Raw genomic sequence first — 26,546 nt, 5'->3', positions numbered from 1 at the left:
GCTGCAACTAAGAATTATTTTCAATATCGATGAATCTGCCTAATATTTTCTCGATTAATCGTTTGGTCTATAAAATGCTCAAAGTCCAAGATTGATGTCTTGTTTTGTCCAAAACCTAAAGCTATTCACTTTAATATGGTATTGAACAGAGAAAAAGCAGACAAATCTCCATATTTGAAAGGCTGAAAACATTATTTTCTGCCCTTTATAGCATGAAAAACTACTTTAACAATTAATCAATTATCAAAATCGTTGCCGATTATGTTTCTGTCAATCAGCTAATCTGATACTCAAATAATCGTTGCAGCTCTACATACATATATGCACAAATATCTATTTAGTACCTGAGGAAAAGGCTCTGCAGAGGCTAGTAGTACATTCTCAGGCTTCAAGTCACAGTGAACAATGTTTTTGAAGTGCAGATGTCTCAAGGCCACCAGGATCTGTAGCAAGCAAAAGTTGAGAGAGGACAGATTTAGCTAAAAAGAAATCCAGATGACAATAACATAAACTCCAGCGTCTGAAGGTTTTAATGCATGGAGTGTGTGGTGTAAACAGAGTAATGTTTGTATAATCTACGATGCTGCCATATGGAAAAATAACAGCAGTATAAGCCTACAAATGCCATTAAATACTTCCATCCTGACCAGCACCTTCATAATGAAGACACATGATCTCATCTCATCATCCCATCTATATTCACGAGGCCTGGCGTGAGCTAGCGCTGCACGCATGTTTGCATATGGCGATGTACCAAAAACCGCAATACGCCCGGCTCCCCAATCCTGACCCTGACTTTGACAGAAGTCCTCCCGACCACATCAGAGCCCGGGCCCGCCGCAGCTAATGTGGCCGTCGTTAATGGCCCCGCTCCTGTTTGTGACCCGTGATCCGAGGAGGCCCGGGGGCCTGCTGCTCTTCTAATCAGGCCACAAAGCCACTGGCTGACTGCAGGCTGTAATCCACGATCTGGGGAGGAGGCCGTGATGCCATGCAGACCAATCCCGTAAACAAGTCCCCGTCCCCCCCCCCTCCCAATCAGCTCACCGCTGGAATAAACAGGCCCTGGAGCTGCAGCACAGGCTCAGTGGGCTAACACACCCCAAAAACCGAGGAGAGAGCAGGAAGAGAGGGAAAGAAAGCTTTGATACAAAATGAAACACAAAGAACGGCGTATGAAAGTATAAAGCGTGAACTGCAATGACACACGCTGTAGAGCTAATGGATTATTTATTTGTGATCAGCTGCTACGGAGCGTTCCAGTTTCAGTCAGCATGTGAGTGCTGGAATCTTAATGTTGAAGACTTGAGGGGGGGGGGGGGGGGGGGGGTAAGGCAGCAAGAGATGGAGCAAAGTGAAGCGTGTTTCTGCACTGCAACACGGACCTGTGTGACGAGGAACTTTGTGACTCGTTCAGGCAGTTTGCTCTTCTCGCTGGACAGAATCATCTCCAGCATGTCCCCGTGCAGCTTCTCCATGACGACGAACACCCGCTCCGGCGTCTCGAACATACACTCCAAGTTGACGATACCCGGGTGATGCAGATTCTGAGAAGGAACAACAAAAGACACAGAGTCAACACTGATTGTGGAATAGGGTAAACAAAGACTTTGATTTCATTGTGGTGTCATTGATGCATGCTGGTCATTACCTGTAATATGGCCACCTCATTCCTTAGCTGGCTCTCCTGCTTGGTAGGAAATCTCATCTTGTCAATAACCTTGATGGCCACATCTCTGCCGCTCTTTCTGTGTTTGCCTAAAATATTATGGGAATTAAATAGCTTTATAAAAAAACATACAAATGTAATACAATTCACCGCAGAGCTTAATTATATAAAATGTAAGAGGTACCATATCAAAAGCGAAACGTACCTCCATACACGATGCCAAACTGGCCGGATCCCAGCACCTCATCAGAGAATATTTGGTACACTGAAGCAATATCCTGTACAGAGATCATTTGCATTGTTAGTGTTGTGTTTTTCATGCTGACATTGGCAAAAGATTACATTATCAAAAGCCCGGACCAGAAATGTTACTAATTCCAAAATATTTTCCAAACGTTTGACTTTCACTCAATGCAGAAGTGAAACTGAGACGAAAATCCATTTACCAAAAACAAGGGTCAGCAGTTTCCCCATTTATGCAGCAAATAAGTTTCAACTGGACATTTTGGTAAAGAAAGGATTTCTGATACAGATACTTTAATAGCACATGAAGGCTCTGCGGGGAAATTGCACAACAGCGTCTCACAAAAAAAAGAAGCCCCACTCACCACATTCTCCTGGATCTGGCAGTTGGATACAGATATGCTGATGGACAGCTCTTCTGGAGAGGAAAACACATGATATTTACAGATTCAACAACTCGAAATACGCCACTTTACCAAAGCATAAGCGTGAACCTTTAATGTAGTCGGAGACGCATTACTCAAATACTATCATTATTTTTTTTACAACTTTTAAGCTCATCGCAGCTGCATGCAATAAGTCAAAGCCCGCATAATGAGGCATTTTATTACACAATAAATTGGCTATAAAATTGATCAGGGAAGCTATGTGTGACTGAATGGTGCAAGTATGCAACGCATTTCATAACTTGGAATTAAAACAGCCGCAGGGGCTAAATCTGCATACTATCCGATGAAGACAAAAGCCAGAGATAAAAGCAAGTAAAGAACATGGTGTTGTGAGCATTTAGCGCAAAAATGTAATTTCAAACTTGAAATACTGAGAAATGACCAACTAAAATACATCAATCTTTGCAGATTAAATATATTATTTACCAGTCAATCTACAAACAATTGATTAATTAATTCCTATGTTGTATGTATGTTTTAAAAAGCTCATTGACCATATGTATATATAATAACAAGTGACTACTGTGAGTGAGGCTCAATTTCTGCACAGTCATGTCAAATCATTTGTCACTACTGTCATCTCATTACAGTGACTCACTCCCTTTAGCCCATGGACACTCATAAAGGGTTTCCCCACTTATTGAAAACTAGAGCTGCCTACCTAAGTGTTGTTTTGACCACTTAAGACAAAGTGGTGCATAGAGGGACCTTCTGTCTATTTGAGCAAACCTCAAACTTTTCAACATACATAATCAAGGAAAGGAAGACTTTTCTTTGTTGTGGCCATAAAGGTTACCTCCTTTGTCTCGTGTTGAGTCAGGAAAAACCCTGTAACATCACAAGTCATCACTGACAGGAGAAACTCTTGTCTGATACAAGGCGCACAGTCACAAACTGACAACGTGCCTGTAAAACTGTAAAGTTCTTCCTGTTTATTGTGGGCACATTAAACCAGATCTGTGAGTGTCATCTGATACATTATTTAAGATTCGGAGTTTATAATCACTTTTGTATTCTGTAATCTCTCTAAATTTCTGAATTTATATGAGTTTTGAAAGACAAAATGTTAGGTATGGATCTTAATCATCCAATAAAATGAATATATTAAGAGAAAATGTTTAATGAAAAATCCTTAAAACCTTTTATATTTAGTTCTTAGCCCCTTCAATCACCATTTGGCACATGCATTATTTATTCAGAGTTTATTTCAAGTTGTTTTCCCAATGTTCTTAGCCCAAGAGAGCTGTTGTCCTCTACTTACTATGATCTTTGCCCTGTCCTGCAGCACTGACCACACTGGGCTGAGGGGTGACGGGCATCAGGGCCTGTCGGATGGCCTTCTCCCAGCCCTGAGCCACGTCAATGCCGACTCCTGAGGCGGTCAGAGCGGGGCTGTGGTAGTGACCGCAGTTGTTCTCCCCTACATAGTAGACCATGGTGGCTGTGATGATCTCAAAGCAGTGTGGGTTGCTGCCCTGGGCCAGATTACTGAAGTCTCTGGACTGTTCCACCTGGAGGATCTCCGACAGAGGGATTTCCTGTGGGAGGGGTGAGGGGCACAGATTACAACTTTACAACAAAAGAACTAACAAAATACAAAATATTATATTCTGCATTTTTCAAATAAATAAGATCCAGAACATTTTTGATCAAATGATGATTTTTAATGAGTGTTAATCAACCAATACACCTGAGGCATAAACACATTTATTGGTGTAAAAAAACCACTGAACAAAACAGTGAAAAGGAGTCCAACAGCAGGTGCCCAACCACATTTATACATAAATACCAACATGTAATATATACATACATACATATATATATATATATATATATATATATATATATATATATACACAAAATTATATTACAGAAATAGCTAATTGGATAATTAGATAAATATATTGTGTTGTTAAATGTATAAACAACGAATACAAAATTAAATCCTCAGCAAAATTCCTATAAATGTGCTCTTTTACCAGGTTTTCTTCATACTTTAAAAAACATTCAGAAAGTAATTTTGCAGTAATTTAAGGGGATTATCTCATCAAAAAGAATAAAGACAGAAAAACAATTAAAGCAGGAAAATGCAAGATGATGTAATGCACCATCTAAACAAGACATGAAAGAAACAACAATACAGGAAGTAACACTCACACATTCAAAAGTCTCCACACAGTGTTGATTAAATAGTCCCAGCTCTAACTCTCTTCTTTACTCTCCTCTCTCTTATGAGCATGTACAGAGAGGACATTCGGAGCACACTTTAAAAGTCCCCCCCCCCCACCCCCTTAAAACTCACTGTCAAATCAAAGAGAAGAGGGAGGGTCATAAATAAAAAAAACACAGAGAAGTTCCAGCCAATGGGGGGCTCCTAGAGGCACACGCTGTCCCCTCCGCGTGGCTCACCACAGAGTATCAGATGAAGTGCTTGTGGTTAGCGGGGCTGGGTCACGTGAGCGGGCCCTGCAGCGGCTCAAGTGCTCTGGTTCCCTGATTACAAGGCAGGGCCAGCCAGAGGCCCCATCTGAGCACGAGCCGCTGGCGCTACCGCTAGCCACGGAGACGAAAGACACGGCAACTACCGTTCCCCCCGCAGAGTAGTGTGTGTGTGTGTGTGTGTGTAACGTTTGAGTGTGACAGGACTCAATCTGGCAGAGACAGAGAGAAGCCCCCTCACCCCATAAAAGGTTCTTCAGAGAAAGCCACAAGTACAGGGGTCTCATCTTCAAACGAGGAGCCGTTATGGCTTCCAAATGGAGAAAATGGCTGCCATGCCTGGCAAGCAAGCCACCACGCAACCACCACTAATCAGATTGGAGGTATAAAGGAAAAAAGGAGAGGGGAGGACAGTGGCCACACACTGATGAGTAGCAGGCTAAAAACTTCAGAGAAGTGAGAGGAAAATGCCCAGGACAGATCGTTTCCCGGAAACACGCTGAGCATATGGAGAATCTGTGGTTTCGGAGAAGAAACCCCCTGAACGAACCTTTTTCGACATCATCTCACGTTATCTATCATTGGATAAAGCTCTGCCACTCTGAAGCGGCAGGCATGGAACAAAGACCAAACTTTGAAGCATGAAAAGTAGGCATTTACAGCTAGCCTTCAATTAGCCTCCTGAAGGCCTTAAACGTAGCCGAGTGCCAAGTTGATAATAAAGAACCACATAAAGCTGCCAGTGAACACACCCTGAGGAGTCGGTCCCCGCTGAGGTTTCCTCTCCAAGGCAGGCGTGCGTTTTTTTCAAACTTGTTTTACAACCAGCACAAGAGGTAGTAAGAAAGATGAATACAGACACAGCTGCGTATAAAATACACCTGTTTGACACACACTCAAAAGTAAACTCTCGCACTGGAAACTCTGCTGCGTCCTACACGCCATCCCACTGCGACACAAGTCTGACCACAGCTCGAGGAGGTGTCAAAGTCTCAAAACACACAAAGGCAACATGAACAATAAAAATGATTACATCCCCCACCCTGCACGCACGCACACACATACACATACACACACACAGCCACCAACACACATGTGGAAGTCTTTACCTTGCAGGCTGTAGTTCCCTCCCTCAGTCCTCAGTGTGTAATTACTGTGCTATTAAGCCCCTGCGGCAGTGTAATGACTGACTACGGTGCTGGCGCTGAGCGGGGAAGTGTCACACAATGTCCACAACGGGTTTTACATAACAAAATTACAGTGTTTCACTCGTGGCCACCGCTTCATTAAAAAAAGATTCAAACTTCAATGTAAAACTCATTGTTGCAGAATAATCTTGCGTCAAATCCACTTTTTACTTGGGGCTCCCTATGGTTACATTTTGACACTCTCTTGAAAACCCCTTCAAATGTCCCATCTGATCTGATACACTGTAGCTAAAGACAGCGACTGTTAGTGACTTCATCCTTTCGCTTCATGCAGGGAAGAGACCAGGCTGCAGGGTGAAAAACCACAAGGGAAATTTCATCGGGCCAAACTGACCTCAGGGTAGTTTACAGTTGCAACACGGCAGCCCTCAAGCTGAGTCACACAACGACCACTGGTTAGATTGTTTATTACATACCTCACATGAGTGTGACAGACAATATTCAAACACAACATGTGAAAATGGATCACTCACTTCAACAACACCCTGTTTGAATCATAAGAAAGCAGTGTAGTGTAGTGTAGTGGAGCTATAGTGGGGACTTTATAGATATTATTCACTGAATCAATATGCATTTAGCTGCTCCATTTATTTGACAGCTTAATAAATGCTTATGTGTGTTAGATGTGGAGGACGAGACATGACTTTCCAAGAACATGGCAGAAATGATAGTTTTATGCTTACTTTGTAGAACTTGGCTCCGGTGTCGTTCTGGAAGAGACTCAGACTCTTGCTGTCCAGCCTCCAGTAATGTCTCTTCCGCTGTTCAAGGTGGAAAACAAACACAAATTTAGTCCAAACGACAAAACGCACGTTACCTACCGATATTACAGTACTTTTAAAATTTAGTTTCATGAGGAAAATACCTTCTGTGCTGCATTCAACACATGTGAACTGCTTTGGAGAAGGAGTTTTCCCCAGCATACAGGCTAAGCACAGCCCATTTCAGACTGGGCTCCTTTGTTGGGCTTTTGGGGGTTATCAGTCTTACCAGGTTGTCCCTGCTCGTATAATGAACCATCCAGCTCTCCTTCACCACAGTGGAGCTCCGCCTCTTGGTGTGTTTGATGGACTGGACCACCCGCATCAGAGGGATGTTGCTGCTGGTGGAAGGGCTAGACACACACGCACAAAAGAAAATTAAGATTTCATGAATCAATATGTCCATTACTTTTACTCTTTTTTTTTTGCTGAATACACTGAAACAGTAACAGGTTACATTTTAATTGACCTGTAGCTAGCTCATGAAACCTTTTATATTTGCTTTTCTAACCACCCAGTGTCTGGTAGGTATTTTCCTGACAGAATTCCTGCACAGGAAGTGATGCATTTTATGTTTGCAGCAGTGGTATTACTACTGGAAACATAAAACGCACGCTGCTGGTGTAGAATAAACATAGGAATTGGGCAGTTAGACCTGGTGGTTTAAAACATAACCGCAAAGTCCCCGGTTTGAATCAGGCTGGTGACCTTTGTTGCATGTACTCCCCTTCTCTCCCTCGTTTCCTGTCAATCTTTAATGAGCTGTTCAATAAAGGCAAAATGCCAATATATATATATGACCTGAGGCTCTAGCTAGCTACATAGCCGCAGCCGCAGCCGTGAACCTTTGGCGGTTAGCAGAAGGCTAAACTATTAGCAACATTTTCTCTCCATCTCTAAAACGCTTCGCCAAAACTGACACTTTTTTTTCTCCGTTTATTGTCAGACTCTCTTTTAGACGCTCTTTTTGATAAGTCCGTCTTCCTTTTTTGAGTTGCTTTGCAGTGTAGGCTGTTGTTGCCAATGCTGGAATAGCGTTCTTTTCTGCCGTATATTCCGCCATTCAATCAGGCTTTTTCCATCTGAAGGGATGTGCACGTGCATCTGCATTTGTAGAACAGCCAATAGGAATACCCTCCCTCTAACATGTGATTGGCTAAAGTATCTCATCAAGGGCTAGTTTTTATAAAATCTAAAAATAGAGCCATGAGGAGTTACAGTCTGGATTTTATCCCAATGACGGCCTACCCCAGCTTTAAATCAACATCTTCATACCTAATAGCCTTGATGGGCTCTTCGTCCTTCTCTCTATCCAATAAGAGAGAATCCATGTCGAAAATCCTCTCATCTGGGGTGGAGGGTTCCTCTGGGTCGTCCAGTCCTCTGCCCCCATCCATATCACCACTGTCCACCTCCATAGTATCCATGGTGGTGTCAGAGTCTGGGCCGGGGCTGGCTGGCTCTACACATTGAATAGGCAAATATTTGATATTGCAAATATCGGAGATATACCAATGTGACTGTGAACTTGGATGTAGAACTTACCTCCATTGAAGTCCACTTCCCCCAAACAGTCTCTAGGTACCTTTGAAGCACATCGCTTATGGCAGTTGAATTTGCAATCTGGCAGATGAAATACAAAAAATTACTTAAACACATGATAATTACGGTAAAGCATCAGGTAAATGTTCTAAAACAGAACCATAATGTCGTCGAAACTCTTCATTTGTATATACCTTTACACTGCATGCCCTGGCGAAAAAGACCCTTGAGCAGACGCTTGCAGTACTGGCAGATAGTGGGACGAGTGTAGGTGTGAATGGCGAACGTGTGCGGAACTTTAACCCGTCCCAGCACCATCTTCTCCATCCAGATAGGCCTGCCGCTCCAGGACAGGATCCGCTTCCCTGCCTCCTGATGGGCCCTCTGCTGCGAGGGTTGGAAGGATGGGGGGAAAAGAGAAGACGGAGGGACGTTGGGAAGAATTAAAAACCATATGCAGGAAGGAAGTGAAGGGAAAACCGAGCAAGAACAGCCTCAAAGGGAGTATTTGAGTGATAGGGAAAGACAGATTGAATAATGACATGGCAGTAGAAGAGAAACAAAATCAGTGGAAAAGGGAAAAACAAATCTGTCACACCGAGTTAGCATGACTTAGCATAGTTAACACGATCCCAGTGGTTGAAAAACGGTTATTAGATCTGTCATGTTTCACCACATATGAACATTTAGTTCTGAGAGACTAAATCTGGAAGCTTCTGACACAAATGGGAATGAAGCTTTTTCATTTTCATCAATGAGTAGATACATGAACTTGGACTTTTAATGTCATTAGCGTAATTACATTTCCTGATGACCTTTCGTGGGGACACAGACAAGAGGGGAATACTGTGGTGCAGGTTTTTGCAAAAAATGTCTCATAAGACCTCGCCGAGGATCAGTCCACAGAGCTCTGTGGAACTCAATTACATTTTCTGCATCAGTATTCTCCCAAAGGGGATTGACCCGTGGAAAAAAGACAAATTTGAGAAAGTTGAGACACATTTAACAGTTGAGAAAAACGCTTGTGAGCAGCATGCGGATTGACTGCCTCACATTCTTGGCAAGTTCGCCTGGCTCCCAGTCTGATTTAGGATGATGTCTAAACTCCAGCCAGCTCATTTTATTTACATATTTCCCCTTTCATTCAGAGAATAAGCAGATAACTGATTCCAACTTTTTACAGTATTCTTCTTTTTTTATTTCTAGTCAAGCACATGCGATCAAGCAACCACCATGAACTCACCTCGTCCAGGAAGACCACAGCATTTTCGGCAGGTGGCGGTCGGGGGACGGACAGGGAGGGTCCAGGCAAAGAGACATTGGACAATCTCCTCTTCCTGACACCAGTACAGTTATTTGGGATCTTAAAGGCGCAGCGCTTGTGGTAGTTTAACCCACATCCTTAAAAGATGAAAACAAAAATGATATCAGTCACAAACACGAAGGTTGCATAAATGCAACAGTGCATCAACCTGTGACGTAACAAAAAACATATTTTCATTCCACAAATCAGCCACACAACGATCCCGCTGGTGAACAGACTTGAAATGGGAATTTACGAGTGTGAATGTTTCACTAGTAAATAAATCAACGACTTAAATTTAAGAGAGGGGACTTCAAAAGCAGCCTAATGACATACAAATGAAAGAGTATAATAATTCAAATCTGATCCAACAAGGACTAAAAATGAAAGGCGAGCAGACATGCCACAATTCCACTGGGATGTGAATGTCAAGCATGTCGCTGGCTAGAGTGCCAAATCTTTCTTGTTTGCTTGTAAATCTCCCTGATACATTGTTGAGGTCAGAGATGTGGTGTGTTAGTGTGTGGATACAGTAGGAAAGAGGCTGAGATACAGCGAGAGGTCTTGTTGTTGGTTAGCTCAAAGGCTCAGCAATGACACAGCATTGAGTTTGTAGAATTCATCAGACGTGTGCGTGCGTGTGTGCGTCTAACCTTCACATTTGAGCCCCTGCCGGACGAGACCCCATAGCATCTCCCCGCAGTAGTCGCAGAAGGTGGGGGCCTTGTAGGAGTGGACATAAAGGGCATGCGGTCGAATCTGGAAGTCTTCAACTGTGGCTTGAGCTAGAAACAACACACAAGGGGGGAAACAATGATGAGAAAAGATGACAAAGCAATCGAAAGACAAGAAGAGAGCAGCCATTTATCACATGCATTTGTTTATTTTTTAATATAAAACAAATTTCGAAGACAATGCACAGTCTCACTATGTTTGTGTTTGTGTGTGTGTGTGTGTGTGTGTGTGTGTGTGTGTGTGTACGTCATCTACTAGAACTGAAATTCTCTCTGCAAGTGCTCCGATACAAACAAATAAATGTCTGCCTTCATGATAGTGCTATGTCTAAACCGCTGCAGTAGAGGGAGCCACATCTGCAAACACACTGTTCCAATGTCATCACTCTATGTGTGAAAGTGATAGGGCACACCCATGAGACACTAGAGAAATGATCCTGTTATTACACTCCATCTTTGTGATTAGGAACGCAAAATCTAAACCAACAGAGGTGTAGACGCGTCCCTCTCCCTGCTTCTCTCCTATTTCTCCTTCATCTCTCCGCTGCTTTGTGTCAAACAGTCACACTGAGCTCATTGTTGGAAGCAAGCCTCGCTTATTAATCACGGCTGTGACTCAGCAAAGATGTGAAGATGAGTAAGATATGGAGGTGACTGCTGCCAAAACTCGTGTGTGTTCGGAGCTTTCATTAGCAACGTGTTCCTCGCTGTTCCTGTGCAATCATTTATGCAGACGCAGTGACCCCCGAGGGTTAATCTTTACACCTGGGTTAGGCAGCATAACCTGTGCAGTGGTGATGTCATAGTGTGTGTGTGTTTGTGTGTGTGTGTGTGTGTGTGTCTGTGTTCATTTCCTTTGAGGTGATTCTACCGAACACATTTGCTCTCAACTGAGGACATCCTTAGCTGTTGTGACTGATGAGATGCAGACTTGAACAACAAATAAGACATGTGGCCAAGCGAAGAATCTGCTCCATATAAAGAAAATTGAGAACATTCTTTGAGCAAGAAATCAATTAAAGATTTGGAGCAATCTTGATGTCACATCCTCAGGGGCAATAAAAAAAAGTGGGTCACACAAAATCAATCTGATCTTGTAATTATTAATGATTAAAATAATTTCAAGAGTAAATTGTAGGGTCAACCCAAATAAAGAAACCTTTTCTTAATGTTTAACTCACTTCCTGGGACAGATGTTATTAAATTATCTGAGATATTCTTTTTTTTTTTTTTTTGCATACCAGCAACACAGGCTATATTTCTCTCCATTTCAGAGAAATACAACGGCTGGTGGGGTGATTTGAGCAGTTTAGGTTTGATGTGAAAGAGAAAAAAGCAGGTCACATGTCATGGGGCGAACATAGCTCCCTGGCAGAGGCACATGAAAGGCGGCATTCATGAGCTTTTTCACACACGTCTGCAAAACAACTGGCCACTTCTTAGCAGTCGCGGCGTTATGCAATGCTTGTCGTGCTAATTAGCATCAAACAACACCAAACATAACCTCGACATGTTGCTTTTCGCAGCACTTCTCACGAACAGACAGGCTTACATGAATGCGCTATCTGTTTGCTTTGAGGGCCAGAGTTTCCATTTGGAGGCCACAAGTTTCCGTCTGACAAAAACAAGTTTGCCATATTTATGACAAACAGAAGGTATTGTAAAATATCAATTTCAGCTTGTGAAAGTGGGTGGGAATTTAAGGGATTGAAGAAGAGAACAAAGGGACAATCGGTCAGGCCAAGCCTCAAACCTCATGGGCCGAGATGGCCTGCGCAGTGTTTGCTGTGTTCAGGGCCGCCCCGCACATCAGAGCGTGTTTACACTCCGCGGGTCTACTACAATCACTTACTGCAGGGAAAACAAACTCTCTTCTTTGAGCCCACAGCCAAGAAAAAGCCACTTCTGCCTCCCTCTCGCAGCGAGAGAGATATTCAGACCGGCTTTCTCCCACAGCCGCGGAATCCAACAGCAGGTTAGTTAAGGAAAACTGAACGGAAGATGACACCAGACAAATTGCGGGGCGGAAAACAAAAGGTTCATATTTTCTCTCAACCAAATGAAGGGCTTGGGAACGTGGATCTCTCAGCTCCCGTTCCTCAAACAGAGATCAAGTGTCTGACATGTAAAGCCCCTCTCGTGAAGACGGCCAAGTTTATTGAAAAAACAGTGCTGCATCAGTTGCAAAATACGAGATTCGACTCTTCTACGACGGCTTTCATCAGGTATATCTCGGGCTATATATTCTCAAGCTCCACAGGAGCTTACACCTGGAGATGGATTTGTTGAGGTAGGAGGGATTAGAATGAGAGAAAGCAAGGGGGGGGGAAGAGAGCAACAAAGACTGACACAAAAGAGAAGCACAAGACAAACACAGACAGTGAGAAACAAAAAGAAGGAAGTTCTCCAGTCTTTAGTCTGCATTCCTCAGCCCTGATGCCTGAAGTATCCTCAGATCCTGAACCTATACAATCATCCCCTGTCTAAATCCCTGCAAACAATACTCTCAGCCCAGGAGAGAGGGGGAGAGATTCAGCACAGGTGGTGTCAGGTGCTTCCCAGTGGAGACAGATGGAGCAGGAGAACAAATTAGAGCAGAACAGATACTCTAAGCCGTTTGTTGGTCTCGGCACTGCACAGGAAGCGGATTCATTCATCGCAGGAAATGGCGAAGAAAAACCAAACACCTGCGTAGCCCGCTATACAATCTGATGGACACTTTGATGAAGAAGAAAGAAAAGGAATTCAGCGCAAAAATACAAAGCAGGTGAGTGAGCAGCTGGAGCGTCGGGTGATTCACTAGCAGTCGTTCAATTGACGAGAGTCAATTGCACAAGAATAATATTTCATTTAAACAGAAAAGTTTCAGAGAAAACAGAGAACTCTGACCCACTGAAGTGCCCTTGAACAAGACACTGCAGGCTGTGTTTACTGAAAGGTGTGTCAACTATGACGAGGCACAAGAACGGAACATGTGAAGCTTCCTCCAGTTTATTAGTTTTAGACCATTGTTTGGACTTTAAAACACTTGGTTTGAATTGTATCTCCATTTCTATCCTGTTTTGGAAGTCTAAGTTCATTCAGACAATTTTACTGATATGTCAACTGAATTGAGCATAAGAATATACATATAAAAAAACTGTCAAGAGTGAGCAATTTCTATAATCTCAATTTGTATACCTTTTACACTTTTCTAATTACACGGGTCACATCTCCTGTTGGGTGTTTGTCATTCAATAAATATGTCCTGATAGGACTCTGACGCTAAGCTTCCATGATGAGGGTCAAAATGTTATTTAGATTTCTAATTAGAATTTCAAACCATGTAAAATACTCACATTAAGAAGTATAAACTCTTGAGACTTGAAGATTAAAACCTCTTGTTCATGCTGTACTTTTGTATTTGCTAAGAGCAACAGTTCACAAAGTCAATGTTTTTTCGAACTAATCTGAGATGCTGGATAAAAAAAAAGGTGAAAAAAATCATTTCACATCCATTTATAGTTTCACTGCAGCCCACATACCAGAGAGCACCACTTCAATGAGGTCTCCTTCGTGGATGTCCTCCGCCGAGGTGAGCCTCTGCAGGATGTTCTCGTCGTTCAAGTCGTGGCGGAACAGCAGGATCTTGTCGTACATACCGAAGAAGCCGCACTCTGGGAACTGGAGAGAGGTGGAGATGCATGTTAAGATATTAGTGAAGTTCTAAAAAGCCTGAAAAATGATGACAGATGTACACAATGTCTGAACGTTAATGGTTAATGCACTGTGATGGGTGCACATCTAATACGGCTACTAAGAGACAAAGAAAGAGAAGCAGATCAACCCTATTACTCTGACTTGTACTCGCAATCTTTTCTGTATTAAAGCTGACACACACACACACACACACACACACACACACATTTGACTTAGTTTATACTGGTTTACTTCACCATATGGGGACTGGAGTATTGTGAACACAGTGGTTCAGGACCTCCTGTCCTCCCTTCAGAGGACTCGACACTATAAAGCAGGAGGAAATGCCACTAAAAGGACCCCTCAGTGAAGACAAAGTAGGCTGAAGTAATGTAACTAAGTACATTGACTTATGTGCTGTACTTAGGTACTTACCACTACATCTCATAGGCAACTATTCACCACATGTATCTAACAGCTTTAGTTACTTTTCAGATTGCACTTTTCTTTCTCCTTCCTGTCCAGTGTATCTGCAGATGTGTTGATTTTGAATGTTTCTGATAAACTGAAGGATAAAGTGTTCCTTTTTCCCAAAAAGCCTCTTGGATCAGTTGGAAAATGCCCCACAAAGCAGAAAGCAGGGCTGTTTCTCTGAGCTCATGAAAAGTTGACTCTTTAGAGATACGAAGAATATGATGCATTTCTGCAGTATAAAAAGGAGTTCAAATTAGCACAACCTTAAAGATCTACAGCAGTAAAATGCAACATTAATGCAGCATTTAAATTAATATATAAATGTAAAACAACATTTTCTTTTTAGATACATTAAGTAATGTTTTAAATGCTGGACTTTTACTGGGAGTATTTCCACAGTGTGGTACTTACTTCAGTAAAAGATCTGAATACTTCTTCCACAACTGAATATAAGTAATATATGCGTCATATTGTTGAATAAGTTTACACAATGAAAAAAGCCTTTGGATTCAAGCATGGCCAAGACTCCCAACTCAGCAGTCGCCGTCACTGACGATGTCTGGGCCAAACCAAACCTAGACAAACCGGGTCTGACCTGGAGCTGAGTGCACAGACGTAAAGTCACGTGATCAAGAAGGGGGGGGGAGGGGCGGAGAGGAGGCTGGGAGAGGGAGACGGGGGAGGAGGTAAACATCCTGAGAGGAGTAGAGGAGAATCAGCTCACAGGAAGTGCAGCGCCAGTCAATACTGAGTCACTTCCTGCACTGAGGGCAGCCCAAAGTGTCTTAGACAGCGATGTTCTTGGCTACAAAATTATATGAACACGAACACAAAAAGTATATGGTACTGTACAAGCACAATGCAAAATTGAAGCTTGCACAATAAAAACTCTCCTTTCCTGCACAGAATAACATCACTTTGCAAACCTGACGGTGCAAAAAAGAAAGCAGAGTAACGGTAGATAGATGTTCAGAGCATGGTTTGTGTTGAAGTGGGAATTGGGGTGCAGTCATTTAACACCGTGGTTTGAGCCCAGTCTCGATGCCAAGCAGGCTGGTACTGGAGGATCCAGCAGCTGTTTCCCCATGAACCAGTGTCACGCACAATGGGCCACACAGAACAATGCCACCACGGCCCAGGAGCACCGGGGTTGGCAAAGCGTCTGGGCACGGGACGGGCAAGACACCTGGAGCCTTTCAGCTGCCAAGAAACACAGATTCAGAGACAGATTGATGGCTCAGGAAAACACGGGTGTATCAGATGACTCGTGTCAACAAAGCCAGACGAATGAGCCGTCAGAATGCAAAAATGTAATTCATTGCACAGAAACGGATGACTACTGAGGCCTGCTGGGGTCTTTCAGGCACTCCAACAAAAGGACCAGGTCCCCCCGCCCCCAGCCTGCACTCTGATCTCCCAGAGGAGGAGAACAAGTTCCCTTCAGGGATCAATAAAGTACAACATCATAACGGCACTTCTTGTACATCGATGGGTATTTCCCATGAAATACCCTGCTTAGAATAACATTCATGAACTGTCTATAGACTCACTTTAGGAATAAAGAACATGCAGCTGGAAGCAGCAATATTCCTCAGTGCACATATTATGCAACAGTTGCACTGCACACGATGCAATGTGAGGCATATTGGACCAATCAGTCAGTCACCAGGATATAGTTTCAGGTAAGATACGCTGCTGTTGACTGCTCCAGATGTGATATAGTACATGTCATTCACCTCCAACATGTTGGGCTGGAGGTAGATAACTCACTAGCAGATCTCTCAAAGCCAAAAACTATCAGCATTGCTAGATTGGAAAAATGTGTTTCAACGTAATTTGGGTGAACCCTTTCAATAAATATTGTAATTCAATATGAAGAAAATGAGTGCTGAATTACTGCATTATTGTCATCTCAGAATTACCCCAACAATCACTTGAGTGATCATTCCCAAAGGGGGTTGCTGAGGTTGTGTGAGGTTAAAGCTTGTACACCAGTACAAGCTGAAAAAAAACAGACAAAATGGTCCTGGGCTCAAATTTATTGGGCGCCTTTTGTAAATAGAAACACAACGTTTTGCAGGCTGTTCTCATTCCCTGTTCCTACTTATGCCTATAAAAAAAGTAATGCACTATAATTTGTATATACCCCAAGTAATCGTGAGCCAGAACGTGCAGGGCTGCCTTTAAGGAAGTCAGGTGAGGTAGCGTCATAGTCTGTGTAGGGAGGAGGTCAGGGTGGATGGTTGGGTTACTTTTGTTATGCAACTTAAATACTTAACGCCACGTACGTAAGTTACGCAACAAAACATTTAATCTTATTTTAACCCAAACCACAATCTTTTCCTAAAACTTTGTTGCCTCAACAGTCTCTGCCCTGCAGGGACTTGCACAGGTGCACTGGTTGTTTGCGTTGCCAGACATTTGCATGAAAATTCCCGAAAAATAACAAAACAACTGCTCGTAAGATATCAAACCAACCGTTGTATGAGAACAAGTTGAGTTCTGACATACACTCACAATTGCCTCGCCACCATGATGCTGATAAGTTTATAGTACTGTGGTGCAGACTGGAGGTAAGCCTTCACAAACTCTGTGGGCCTGTGGTGTGATGTGTTTTTGCCAAATGAGGATTGTGACAACAATTGAAAGTATAAAGACACTCTCATCCTTCCATGTGTTACCGACCATCAACCATCACTGTGTGAAGATGATCTCACTGCATCAAAACTATTTCAAACACAAACATAAAGAGCTAACAGGAGAAAGTTCTGCTCAGCTCTGATTGTAACACAAGGCACGCGCCTGTATAATGGAACATTTCCAGCTCGTCCCCTCCTTCTGACATACCTATATCCTAAACCCTGTCCCCCTCTGAGGTGATTAATGCTATGTGGCTCAAACCAACACCACGCAAGCAGGGGGGGGCATCCTTCCTGAGCCGGCCGCAGTGTCACGGTGGGGTTTTCCTCCACTCGTCTGCTCTGGAATCCCGCACAGCACATGGGTCGATGCCCAAATCTAGCCAGCTGGAGTCACCTCCGCGTGCCCTCGTGCCCTTACCCCCTCCCACCCCCACCCACCCCCCCATGCAACACTTTCCACTGTACAGAATGGGTCCAGCACTGCTGGGAGCATCTGCAGACCAGCACTTAACGGCTGCGAGGGCAAAGGACACTACTTTTTTCCGTGTCCCATTAAAGCAAGAGGAAGCCAGAGGTACAAGAACAATAGATTGGACACGTTTTAACAATATGTTGTTCAGATCATACAGATAAAGTGATAATTGATGGCTAACCTGTGGCTGCAAAGCAGAAAATCTCTCTATTCATACATGTTTTTCAGCTCCCAGCTTACACGCATGTAGAAACAAACCTCCTGTACACATAATGCACCCTCACACACCATAACCCACACATGCTACTGCATACGTCTCCGAAAGCCCATAGTGACTAAGCATGTCTTTTGTCATCTTCAAACGCAAATCCATTCAGCCGAGCAGCCGCGACCACACACGCACACCAAAGACCCCGGTGCGGAGGAGCTGTGTGTGAGGTCCACAAGTCAGGCTGGAAAGACGAGTGGAAAGGGGCTTTGCAGTAGTAAGCTTTTGTTAAACGAGCTAATCCGCCATTGATATGCTAAATCCTGTTATAAGGAAAGAGAGTGAGCGGCAGGAGAGAAGAGGAAAGAGGGGAGATGATGGAAGGGGGGGGAGGGGGGGTCTGAAATATGGTCCTATTTCATTGGGAGCCAAAAACAAATTACCTCAAGACAGCCATGAAGAAATGATCTGGTTTGAATAACCAAGTGTGCCATTTGGCATGGAGGAATATTGATGCTTTCTCTTGCATAGTGAACACTATCAGTTGCATTGTAAAATGCCAAATGATAAATTAGGGAAATGACTCATAAGTCATAACTCATCAATGTACATTAATAGTGAAAAGAAAGCTGTGGCTTGTGTTGAATGTTCTGCTGAGTTTCTTTGCTATCACAGTAGAATAACACAAAAACTAACGTGAAGGCCCTCAGTCACTGAGGACAGTATAAGCGTTTGTTGAAATAGGATAGGGTTCACATGATTATGCGGTTAGACATTTGTGTTTCTGTGCATGTGTGATATGTGTGATGTGTGGCTGAGGTGGGTGGCAAAAGGGAAGCAGTGTTGAGAGCGGTGCACGGGCTCTGACAGATGGCCATGTGATTACAGTAAGGAAAAGTATGCCGCTTGACCTCAGGCTGCCTCACACCTTTATTAGTCTGGCAGCAGGCCAGACGGATGTGGAGGACAGCTACAGAGAAATATCCTGCTCCAGATCTGTCTGCATGAGCTAAATGTTGTACACACATGTTGTACATGTGCACACTAATAACTTTTATATGTAAGGCAATTCTTGGTGTGCTCCCTAACGTACTACCTATGTGTCTTCACAATACTCTTAAAGTTCTCAGGACTTCTTCTTACTTTCTCAAATGCTTGTACGGAAATTGGAAAAAGAGCTTCTGTGTATCCTGCACCTTCAGTATGGAATATGTTACATGCTTTTGTGTTTTCTATCGATAACTATTTGTTTTTTTATGCTGCTGCCTATCTTGACCAGGTCTCTCTTAAAAAATAATCTATAAAATAAAGTAAAATAAAAAATAACCACATAATGTAGAACTGCAATTTATAATCTGTTATTTTCTGATTCACTTTTTAATTATTTGGTCTAAAAATAGTAAAAACTAAAATATTTTTTTACAACAGTTTCAATAAAGCTCAAAACGATGTCATTAAATAGCTCATCTTTCAGTTCCTCATCACATAAAATGAGAAAAAGCAGCAAATTCTCACATTTGACAAGCTGGAACTATAAAATGTTAAATAGTTTTGCTTAAAATACTTAAAGGATTAATAGAGTATCAAAATGCAGTAGTTGCTGATTGTTTTTCTGTAATTACAAACGGTAAAGTGATACATTTAAAATGTCATCTTTTTATGTTTCTTCAGTCAGCCTTTCAACCACACTAAGTGTTTTGGATCACCAACAATGGATCTTTTCACAAACACGCATCAAAGTGGATGAATTTGAAAATGCCAGTTTTGTCATTCAGTATGATTGTCATGTGAACTCTGGCAACACACTGATTTGTATTTGATAACATTGATTCGCTGGCCTTTACCATTCTTTCATTTGTACTCTCTAAGTAGTCTGACGGAGCAATAAAAAACTAACATGGTGGTAGCAAAGATAAATTCAAGAACAAACAAAGTAAGCTGGGTCAAATTTGGCTTTTAGTCGGGTGTAGTATATATACAACTGTATAATATATACACTGTATAATATATATATAATGTTATATATATAAATTATATATATATATATTATATGTTATATTATATATATATATTATAGTATATTGTGTATATATATAATATTATATATATATATTATATATATTATATATATATATCATATAATATATATATATTATATAATATATTATATATATATATATATATAATATATACTATATATATATATATATATTATATATAATATATATACATATTCTATTATATATATCTATATACATTCTATATTATATATATATATTATATATTATATATATATATTATATATACATAATTACAGTCACACGCATCAGAGTTCCTGTGAAAATATATATATATATTATATACAATATATAATATATAATATAATATATATATATATATATATAATATATATATATATTATATATTATATATTTTATATATAATATATATTTAAGCAATAGCTCACGACAGGCCGTGGTATATGCTCATTATATCACAGTTAAGGGGCGTGGTTCGGCTCGACGCGAAGTGGGGCAATATGAAAGAAAAATACACACTCCAATTTAAATACTTTTTATTATTAAATAATGCTGTTCAAAATAAAATAGTCCCTCCGTTGCCTTCTGCACAAAACATAGTGCTAACAGCTAGCGCGGTGTTCTGTTCGTTTCGTTTTTTTCCATTTGGTCTACCTGCTCTTCACGTAGCTCTGCATGTCGTCTTTTATGAGCTTTTTTCTCTGGAGATAGGCACTGATCAATCCACTCCTCCAGAGTAGAGAACATTGTACTATACGGATTGCATAAATGGACGGTCCCTTGTATTGGCGCATGCGCGACCGGAACCCGGGACCAGATTGAACTGTAAACACGTCTGTGTTTCAGCCTGTATAGTACGTGTTTGATTATTGTCATTTCACGCTGATATTATTTATAATAAAAGCAACCGAACGAATGGAACTCTGTTCTTATTTACATAGTAAAGCTTTGTAAGTTTGTTTCTCAACGGACGTAATTTAACAGCTGTAACGGTTGTAGCTTTTTCTCAGACACGGAGGGATACTGACTTGTTGTGAAAAGTAACTACAATTCTACCCGTGATATACGCTCATTATATCACGGCTAAGAACCAATCAGATTGCTTGATTTGACATGTCCGTTTTATAAATATATATATATATTCACAGGAACTCTGATGCACCCTCTCCTACTGAAAGTTTAGCACTTGATGGGTGACTGTAAGCAAATTACACATTTTATTCTAATGTTTGTTCAGTTTAAATCTCAACATTGTCATTATTTATGATGGGTTAATGGCAAGTTAGTCATTACATAACAGACAAAAAAACACAGACCTGCTTAGCGCGAGCCCGACCTGATTCAGGCCCGGGGGGGATTTTGAGAAAACCACCCAATCCGACCGGTTTATGCAGAGAATCAAAGCTCTAATGTACTTATTCTGTATTATGGATAAGAGGGTTGAGGATTATCTAACCTCCCCCTAAAACCTAAAGATGTCCATCAAGGTACTGAGTTCCTGTGAAACATTTAACCAGAGTCAGGAGGTATTCGGCCATTGTTCATTTAGCTTGAGGTGGCAAGATAAAGAATGTCACAAGATCAGAGTGCTACAAGGTGCTTTTTCTCACCGGATAAATAAGTCCATTGACTGATAACCCTGTTATTATCTAATAGTGCCGTGACACAGATCACACTCTCCCTCCACCGGAAACCACAAGATGTTGGTTTCTATTTATTTGTTTCATATTTGATGAGAGTCCCTCAGAGCACATTTAAAAGGAGAAAAGTACAGAAGACAGTTGGCTCAAATTACATATACATGTTGAGTTTTAATGTAAATCAGATTTAATAGTCAACATGTGCTCCACAGTTGTGAAACCATCATTTCCACTGAGCCATAGCGAGGGTATCACAAATAGGAAAACGTTTTTAATGTCAAAACAATGGGGAAACCATTGTTTGACTTTGAGGTATATGTTAATGCCCACAACAGAGGAAAATACACTTCAATGAGTCGAATGCATTGGAAAATCCAATTATGTGCTCACGCGAACCTTGAGGGAAAACTGTGTAATTACTTTGCTCAAGTCACATCAAACACAGTGTGGAAAACTGTGTTAATTTATTAAAGTCAACAGTGGAATTGTATTTGTTTTCATTACATATTATTAATGTAATACCAGGCAGAGGTTTTCCACAAAGCATAGTACGAGAAAAACACATGCGCAGCGAATTATACAATTACTTGAAGTCGGCATAAACATAATCATTTGTCACTTGGAGTGAAGCATCAAAAGAAGGCACACTGGAAACACTCTTCCACACTTTTCCACTGTCTTGCTCAATACTAAGTGTGTTTTGTCCTCCATTAACAGTTTCCATATAATTTGGCTGTATGATTTCTAAATCATTTACTTTGAATGTGCAGAAGTCCTCACTGTACGTTTTATGAACTGACTGGAATCAGCAGAGGGCAGAAAATCTTACATACACAGTGTGTTGAAGTGCGACCACAACCATAGGAGCACACACCAACAACCTCACACATGGCTACTTAACCTGTTAATATTAACCTTTAAGATGAAAAAGGAATGCTAATAAGCTAACTAAAGCTTACATTACAACATCTGAAGCACACAATAACTGTGGCTGTTGGAGTTAAAACCTGCAGGAGATATATATTGGTATGCAATACACATTATTTCTACGAGGAAGAAGGCAAGAAACTCAGTCTCAGTCTGGCACATTTTCCAAAATGTTGGAATATTCCTTTAACGTCTGTGCTAAACCTAGTAAATTTTAGTTAGCGCCAAACCACTGCTGACATTGTATTTTGACATTTTACATCTGATAACAATACATCAGCCAATATTCTTTTTCTTTTTTCTTTACATAAACAAATGGAAAAATCAATATTTTGGATAAGGATTCCTTAAATTACGTTATTATAGGGGTGTGACCATCATGTACACACTGGGACATTTTTTCTGGTGGAAAGACTTTGTAATGGAGAAACTTAAAAAAAAAAAAAAAAAAAAAACATTTGCCATGTATGTACTTCAACTTCTTGTTGCTACACCAGTACATTGGCCGGGCAGATTTATTGGTCGAGCTCTGATTTTAATGAACTCATCCCTGGAGAACTTCAGAGCTTTACTCAATTGCAACAGGTGAAACGTATAGAGCGCTTCGTGATGCAAGGTGACAGCATCAACCACACCACCCACTGTTCTATCCACTTAGCAAGAATGGACTTTGCAGTGTGTTACACTATAGTGTAGATCTACACAATCCATGAGGAGTCAAGCAACTGCATAGAATATGCTTCCCTTCTGCTCTGCAGAGTGCATGGAAAGAAAGACAGAGATGCATGCTTTATTTCAATGGTGCATTACATGAAACTATTTGCTCCTCCGTTTGCAGGCACAGGCCAAAAAAAACACACTACAGCTGGAGGCAGGAAGAGCATATGGGTTATATTCCAGCAGGCATCTTTGTACACTTGCAGGATCAAGCAAACTCATCCCATCACTCTCCACTACATACACACATTCATAACATGTGATCCTCCTGAGGACAGCGTATTTTCCACTGCAAAAAGGAAGACTCCGCTAAGTGTAACCAACTGAAGCGGCCACATGCAGTGGAAAGGAAACTCTTTTGGTGGGAGTGTGGCAAGAAAAGCTGTGACTTTCTCACTCCACGGGCTGACTAACTTGTTTCCTTCCATGTGGCAGAATATGGCTCATGGTTCATTCATTTTTACTGTATGAGGCCGTGTCATCGCGGTGTGTTCCTCAAAACAACACAACCCGTCCAAATGACATCTGATGATGCTCAAAGTTTCAGCCAAGTGTGGAATAAAGCTTTACTTGAAATACATCTGGCGCTACAGTCAATTTCAATGTGCATCACACCGTAGCGACGCACTTTCAAAACTGTAACGCACACCACACAAGCTGAACCCCCCCCTTTCATGTAGCTGCTTTGTACGGACTAGACGCTACATAATGACAAAACAACTTATTGTTTAAGCAACATCTTAAGAGCCACTCCTCACCCATTGTCTTTCTCCTGCACGTGTCAGAGAAGTGTAAGCCTGGCTGAGGCATAGCTGGCTCGTCAGAGGAGAAACACAAGGGGGTTGAAAAAGGGCCAAGTGTTCATATGCAATTCATTTACCACTGGTTTCCTTCTTACCGTAAGATGAGAGCTGCATATGTGTGTGGTTGCAGTCTATGTGAGCATGTGTGTGTGTGTGTGTGTGTGTGTGTGTGTGTGTGTGTGTGTGTGTGTGTGTGTGTGTCTCCATTTCTGGTGCAGACAAGGTGGAATCACAACCCTTAACCACCGAGCTTAGGTCCAGGGCCTTGTCCAGACCACAGCGTACTGCAGGAGACTCTACACCTGTCATCCTAGACCTCGCTCAATCATCAGGAGACGCTAACAAAGCTATACCGCTTACCCAATTTACATCAACCACAGCGGCTCATGCTTTCCAGCCAAATCTCTTTCTGTTTTTTTTACGAAACGTTGCTCTCCAAAAACAATCCCTCAATTATTTCACCAGGCTTTTTGATTATTTGAATCCAGAAACAATACTCTTTCTGTGGTCATGTTGGCCTGAAGTACAAGAGCAGTGAAGTAGAGTGGAGATAATGGTGATGAGGTCAGTGTTTGGTTGCGAGCCACTGTATCCCCAATGATAGCCAGGTGGCGGTTGGCCTAATAACAACAAAAACATTTTTTACTTTCATGACATAAAGTGTCTTCAATTGTTCACATGTATATGTATGATTGTGTGTGTGTGTGTGTGTGTGTGTGTGTGTGTGTGCATGAGTATTGCATGCATTAACAGTGTCCAGAGGCCAAGCAGAGAAGAGGAAGGCTGAGTCACAGGATCCAAGGCCTCTCAGGAAGAAAGCAGTGTGATCTAAGACATGCTTGGCCAGGCCCCCGCACGCTGCTGATGAGTTATAGCCCCGCTGCGATCCTCCGCCAGCGCCTCCGCCTCACAGATACACTGCAATACACACTCCATCTCCCGTCTCTGGCCTGGAGTGTAGCCGCCAGATTCACCTCCACACGGGGCAAATAAACAGGTGAACCTGGGGGGAATTTATGTGAGATTGATGGCGACTGCACTTTCTCTTGTTCTGGCAGAGCAGGGGGTCATGAGGTGAGCAGTAATAGCAGGATGTAGGAACATGCTGCTGTTGCTCAATAGAAACATTAATAATTGCTTTGGGTTCAGTGTTACAGAAAGTGGGCAGGCACTAGATGCTTTTACAGACTAAGCTTTTGTTGAATTAGCAGTTTCACAGAATTGTACCTATGTAAAAGAAACACGCTTATCAAATACTAAAACCAAACACTCAGCGGCGCCCAATTCCAACACTCGAGCTGTCACCTTTTTCAAAAACATAGACACCCCAAAGGCAATTTCTCTGAACATTTTAAACACACAGACAAGAATAATGGCAAGTGCAGTGTCGAGAAAAAGCCATTCTGACTGAACAGGCTGCGCTGCTCTGCCGACCGCAGCAGATTGGAGAGCAGGAGCAGAGAGAATATGGAAACAGGGAGCGGCTCTGAGGGGAACTAACCGAACAGCGAGTGCAGAGACACAGTGACAAAAAGAGTCATGCTGAGGAGCTGACTGTTTCCCCTTAGGTTTGAAAAATGCTCAAACAAACTAATCAAACAAAAGTGGAATTGTAATACTTTTCTTTCCATTCGGCCCGTGGCGCTCTTCATTTCCTAAGACCTTCTCCCCTTCTAACACAGTAGGTTTCAAGTTGCATCAACATGGAATTGCACTTCCTCTGCTTCCTATCAGTTTGACAGATCACTCACTACGCTGAAAGACAGGAAAGGGCTGAGGAAACAATACAGAATAAGACATTCTGCAACTGCTCCTACTGCAGGGATCGATAATACCGCTCTGGCGTGACTGTGTACAACAGACACCATGTGGTCTTCATTGCAGGACACTGAAAGCTTCTTTTGGCATGTTAACACATCTGCTTAGATTATGATCGTAGCATCTGTTTGCACTAGCTTTTTGAGAAGTCGTTCAGTTCAGAAAAGGGACATTAGCGATTAACCAGGTCAGATGAGCGAGGGTTAATATCTTGAAGAGGGCAGTGTGCATGTCAATCGACCCCCAACCCAAAGCATTTGTCATGGTTGAAGTCCTCTAAGTGTGCTGAGGTTGTCAGCGAGTGCAGTGAAGGAGGAACTACAGTCTAAGCAGAGGAGAAACTCAAGCCGTTAATGAGTAAATTAATAGGGGAAATGAGATATCCTCTTTCAAAGAACAACGGTGTTATGCTACAGTTATACATTTATGAATGGAAACTGGTAGAGTCTCTCAGGAAGTGCGCCTAAATCACAAGGACAAAAGGACAAAGTCACTAGGATTCCTGCTGTATTAAATGGTTCAACATTACTGCTGCCTGCCACTTCAATATAATCACAATCAAAGCCCATTCAGCCAGCATTAATAGAGATTGGAGTGATGCAAGATTATCTCCCGCTACTGGCAAAAGTCAAGTAGGGTGAAGGGCATCTGGGCCGAAAATCCAAAGCAGAGCCACACTTGGGACCCCCCCCCCCCCCCCCCCCCCCCCCCGAGAGGACCACTCTTCTCCACTCTGTCATTCTCTCTGACTCTTGTGGCCAGGGACCTGTGTTCTGCCTT

The 26,546-nt window shown here is 42.1% G+C and overlaps 1 protein-coding gene across 4 annotated transcripts in view; it reads right to left on the bottom strand.

The window, feature by feature from the left end:
• prkd3 (protein kinase D3) overlaps window positions 1-26,546 on the bottom strand; it is a 38,380-nt gene that overhangs the window by 3,430 nt on the left and 8,404 nt on the right. For 2 of the 4 annotated variants that reach the window (XM_029461223.1, XM_029461224.1), the window contains 14 exons: window positions 13,873-14,011; window positions 10,268-10,399; window positions 9,555-9,712; window positions 8,506-8,698; window positions 8,315-8,392; window positions 8,045-8,231; window positions 6,999-7,122; window positions 6,692-6,769; window positions 3,623-3,899; window positions 2,278-2,330; window positions 1,875-1,947; window positions 1,652-1,758; window positions 1,386-1,547; window positions 345-443 (listed from right to left, as the gene is read on the bottom strand). In XM_029461223.1, coding sequence (XP_029317083.1) covers window positions 345-443; window positions 1,386-1,547; window positions 1,652-1,758; window positions 1,875-1,947; window positions 2,278-2,330; window positions 3,623-3,899; window positions 6,692-6,769; window positions 6,999-7,122; window positions 8,045-8,231; window positions 8,315-8,392; window positions 8,506-8,698; window positions 9,555-9,712; window positions 10,268-10,399; window positions 13,873-14,011 — 1,860 coding nt within the window. The remainder of the gene's footprint in view (window positions 1-344; window positions 444-1,385; window positions 1,548-1,651; window positions 1,759-1,874; window positions 1,948-2,277; window positions 2,331-3,622; window positions 3,900-6,691; window positions 6,770-6,998; window positions 7,123-8,044; window positions 8,232-8,314; window positions 8,393-8,505; window positions 8,699-9,554; window positions 9,713-10,267; window positions 10,400-13,872; window positions 14,012-26,546) is intronic. The other 2 variants (XM_029461225.1, XM_029461226.1) reach the window with 2 other exon arrangements.

This window comes from Cottoperca gobio, chromosome 22 (genome assembly GCF_900634415.1).
Source record: "Cottoperca gobio chromosome 22, fCotGob3.1, whole genome shotgun sequence".
In the NCBI taxonomy this organism is placed as follows: domain Eukaryota; kingdom Metazoa; phylum Chordata; class Actinopteri; order Perciformes; family Bovichtidae; genus Cottoperca; species Cottoperca gobio.
The sequence above is the reverse complement of the archived record's forward strand: the minus strand, read 5'-3'. Positions and strand labels throughout refer to the sequence as shown.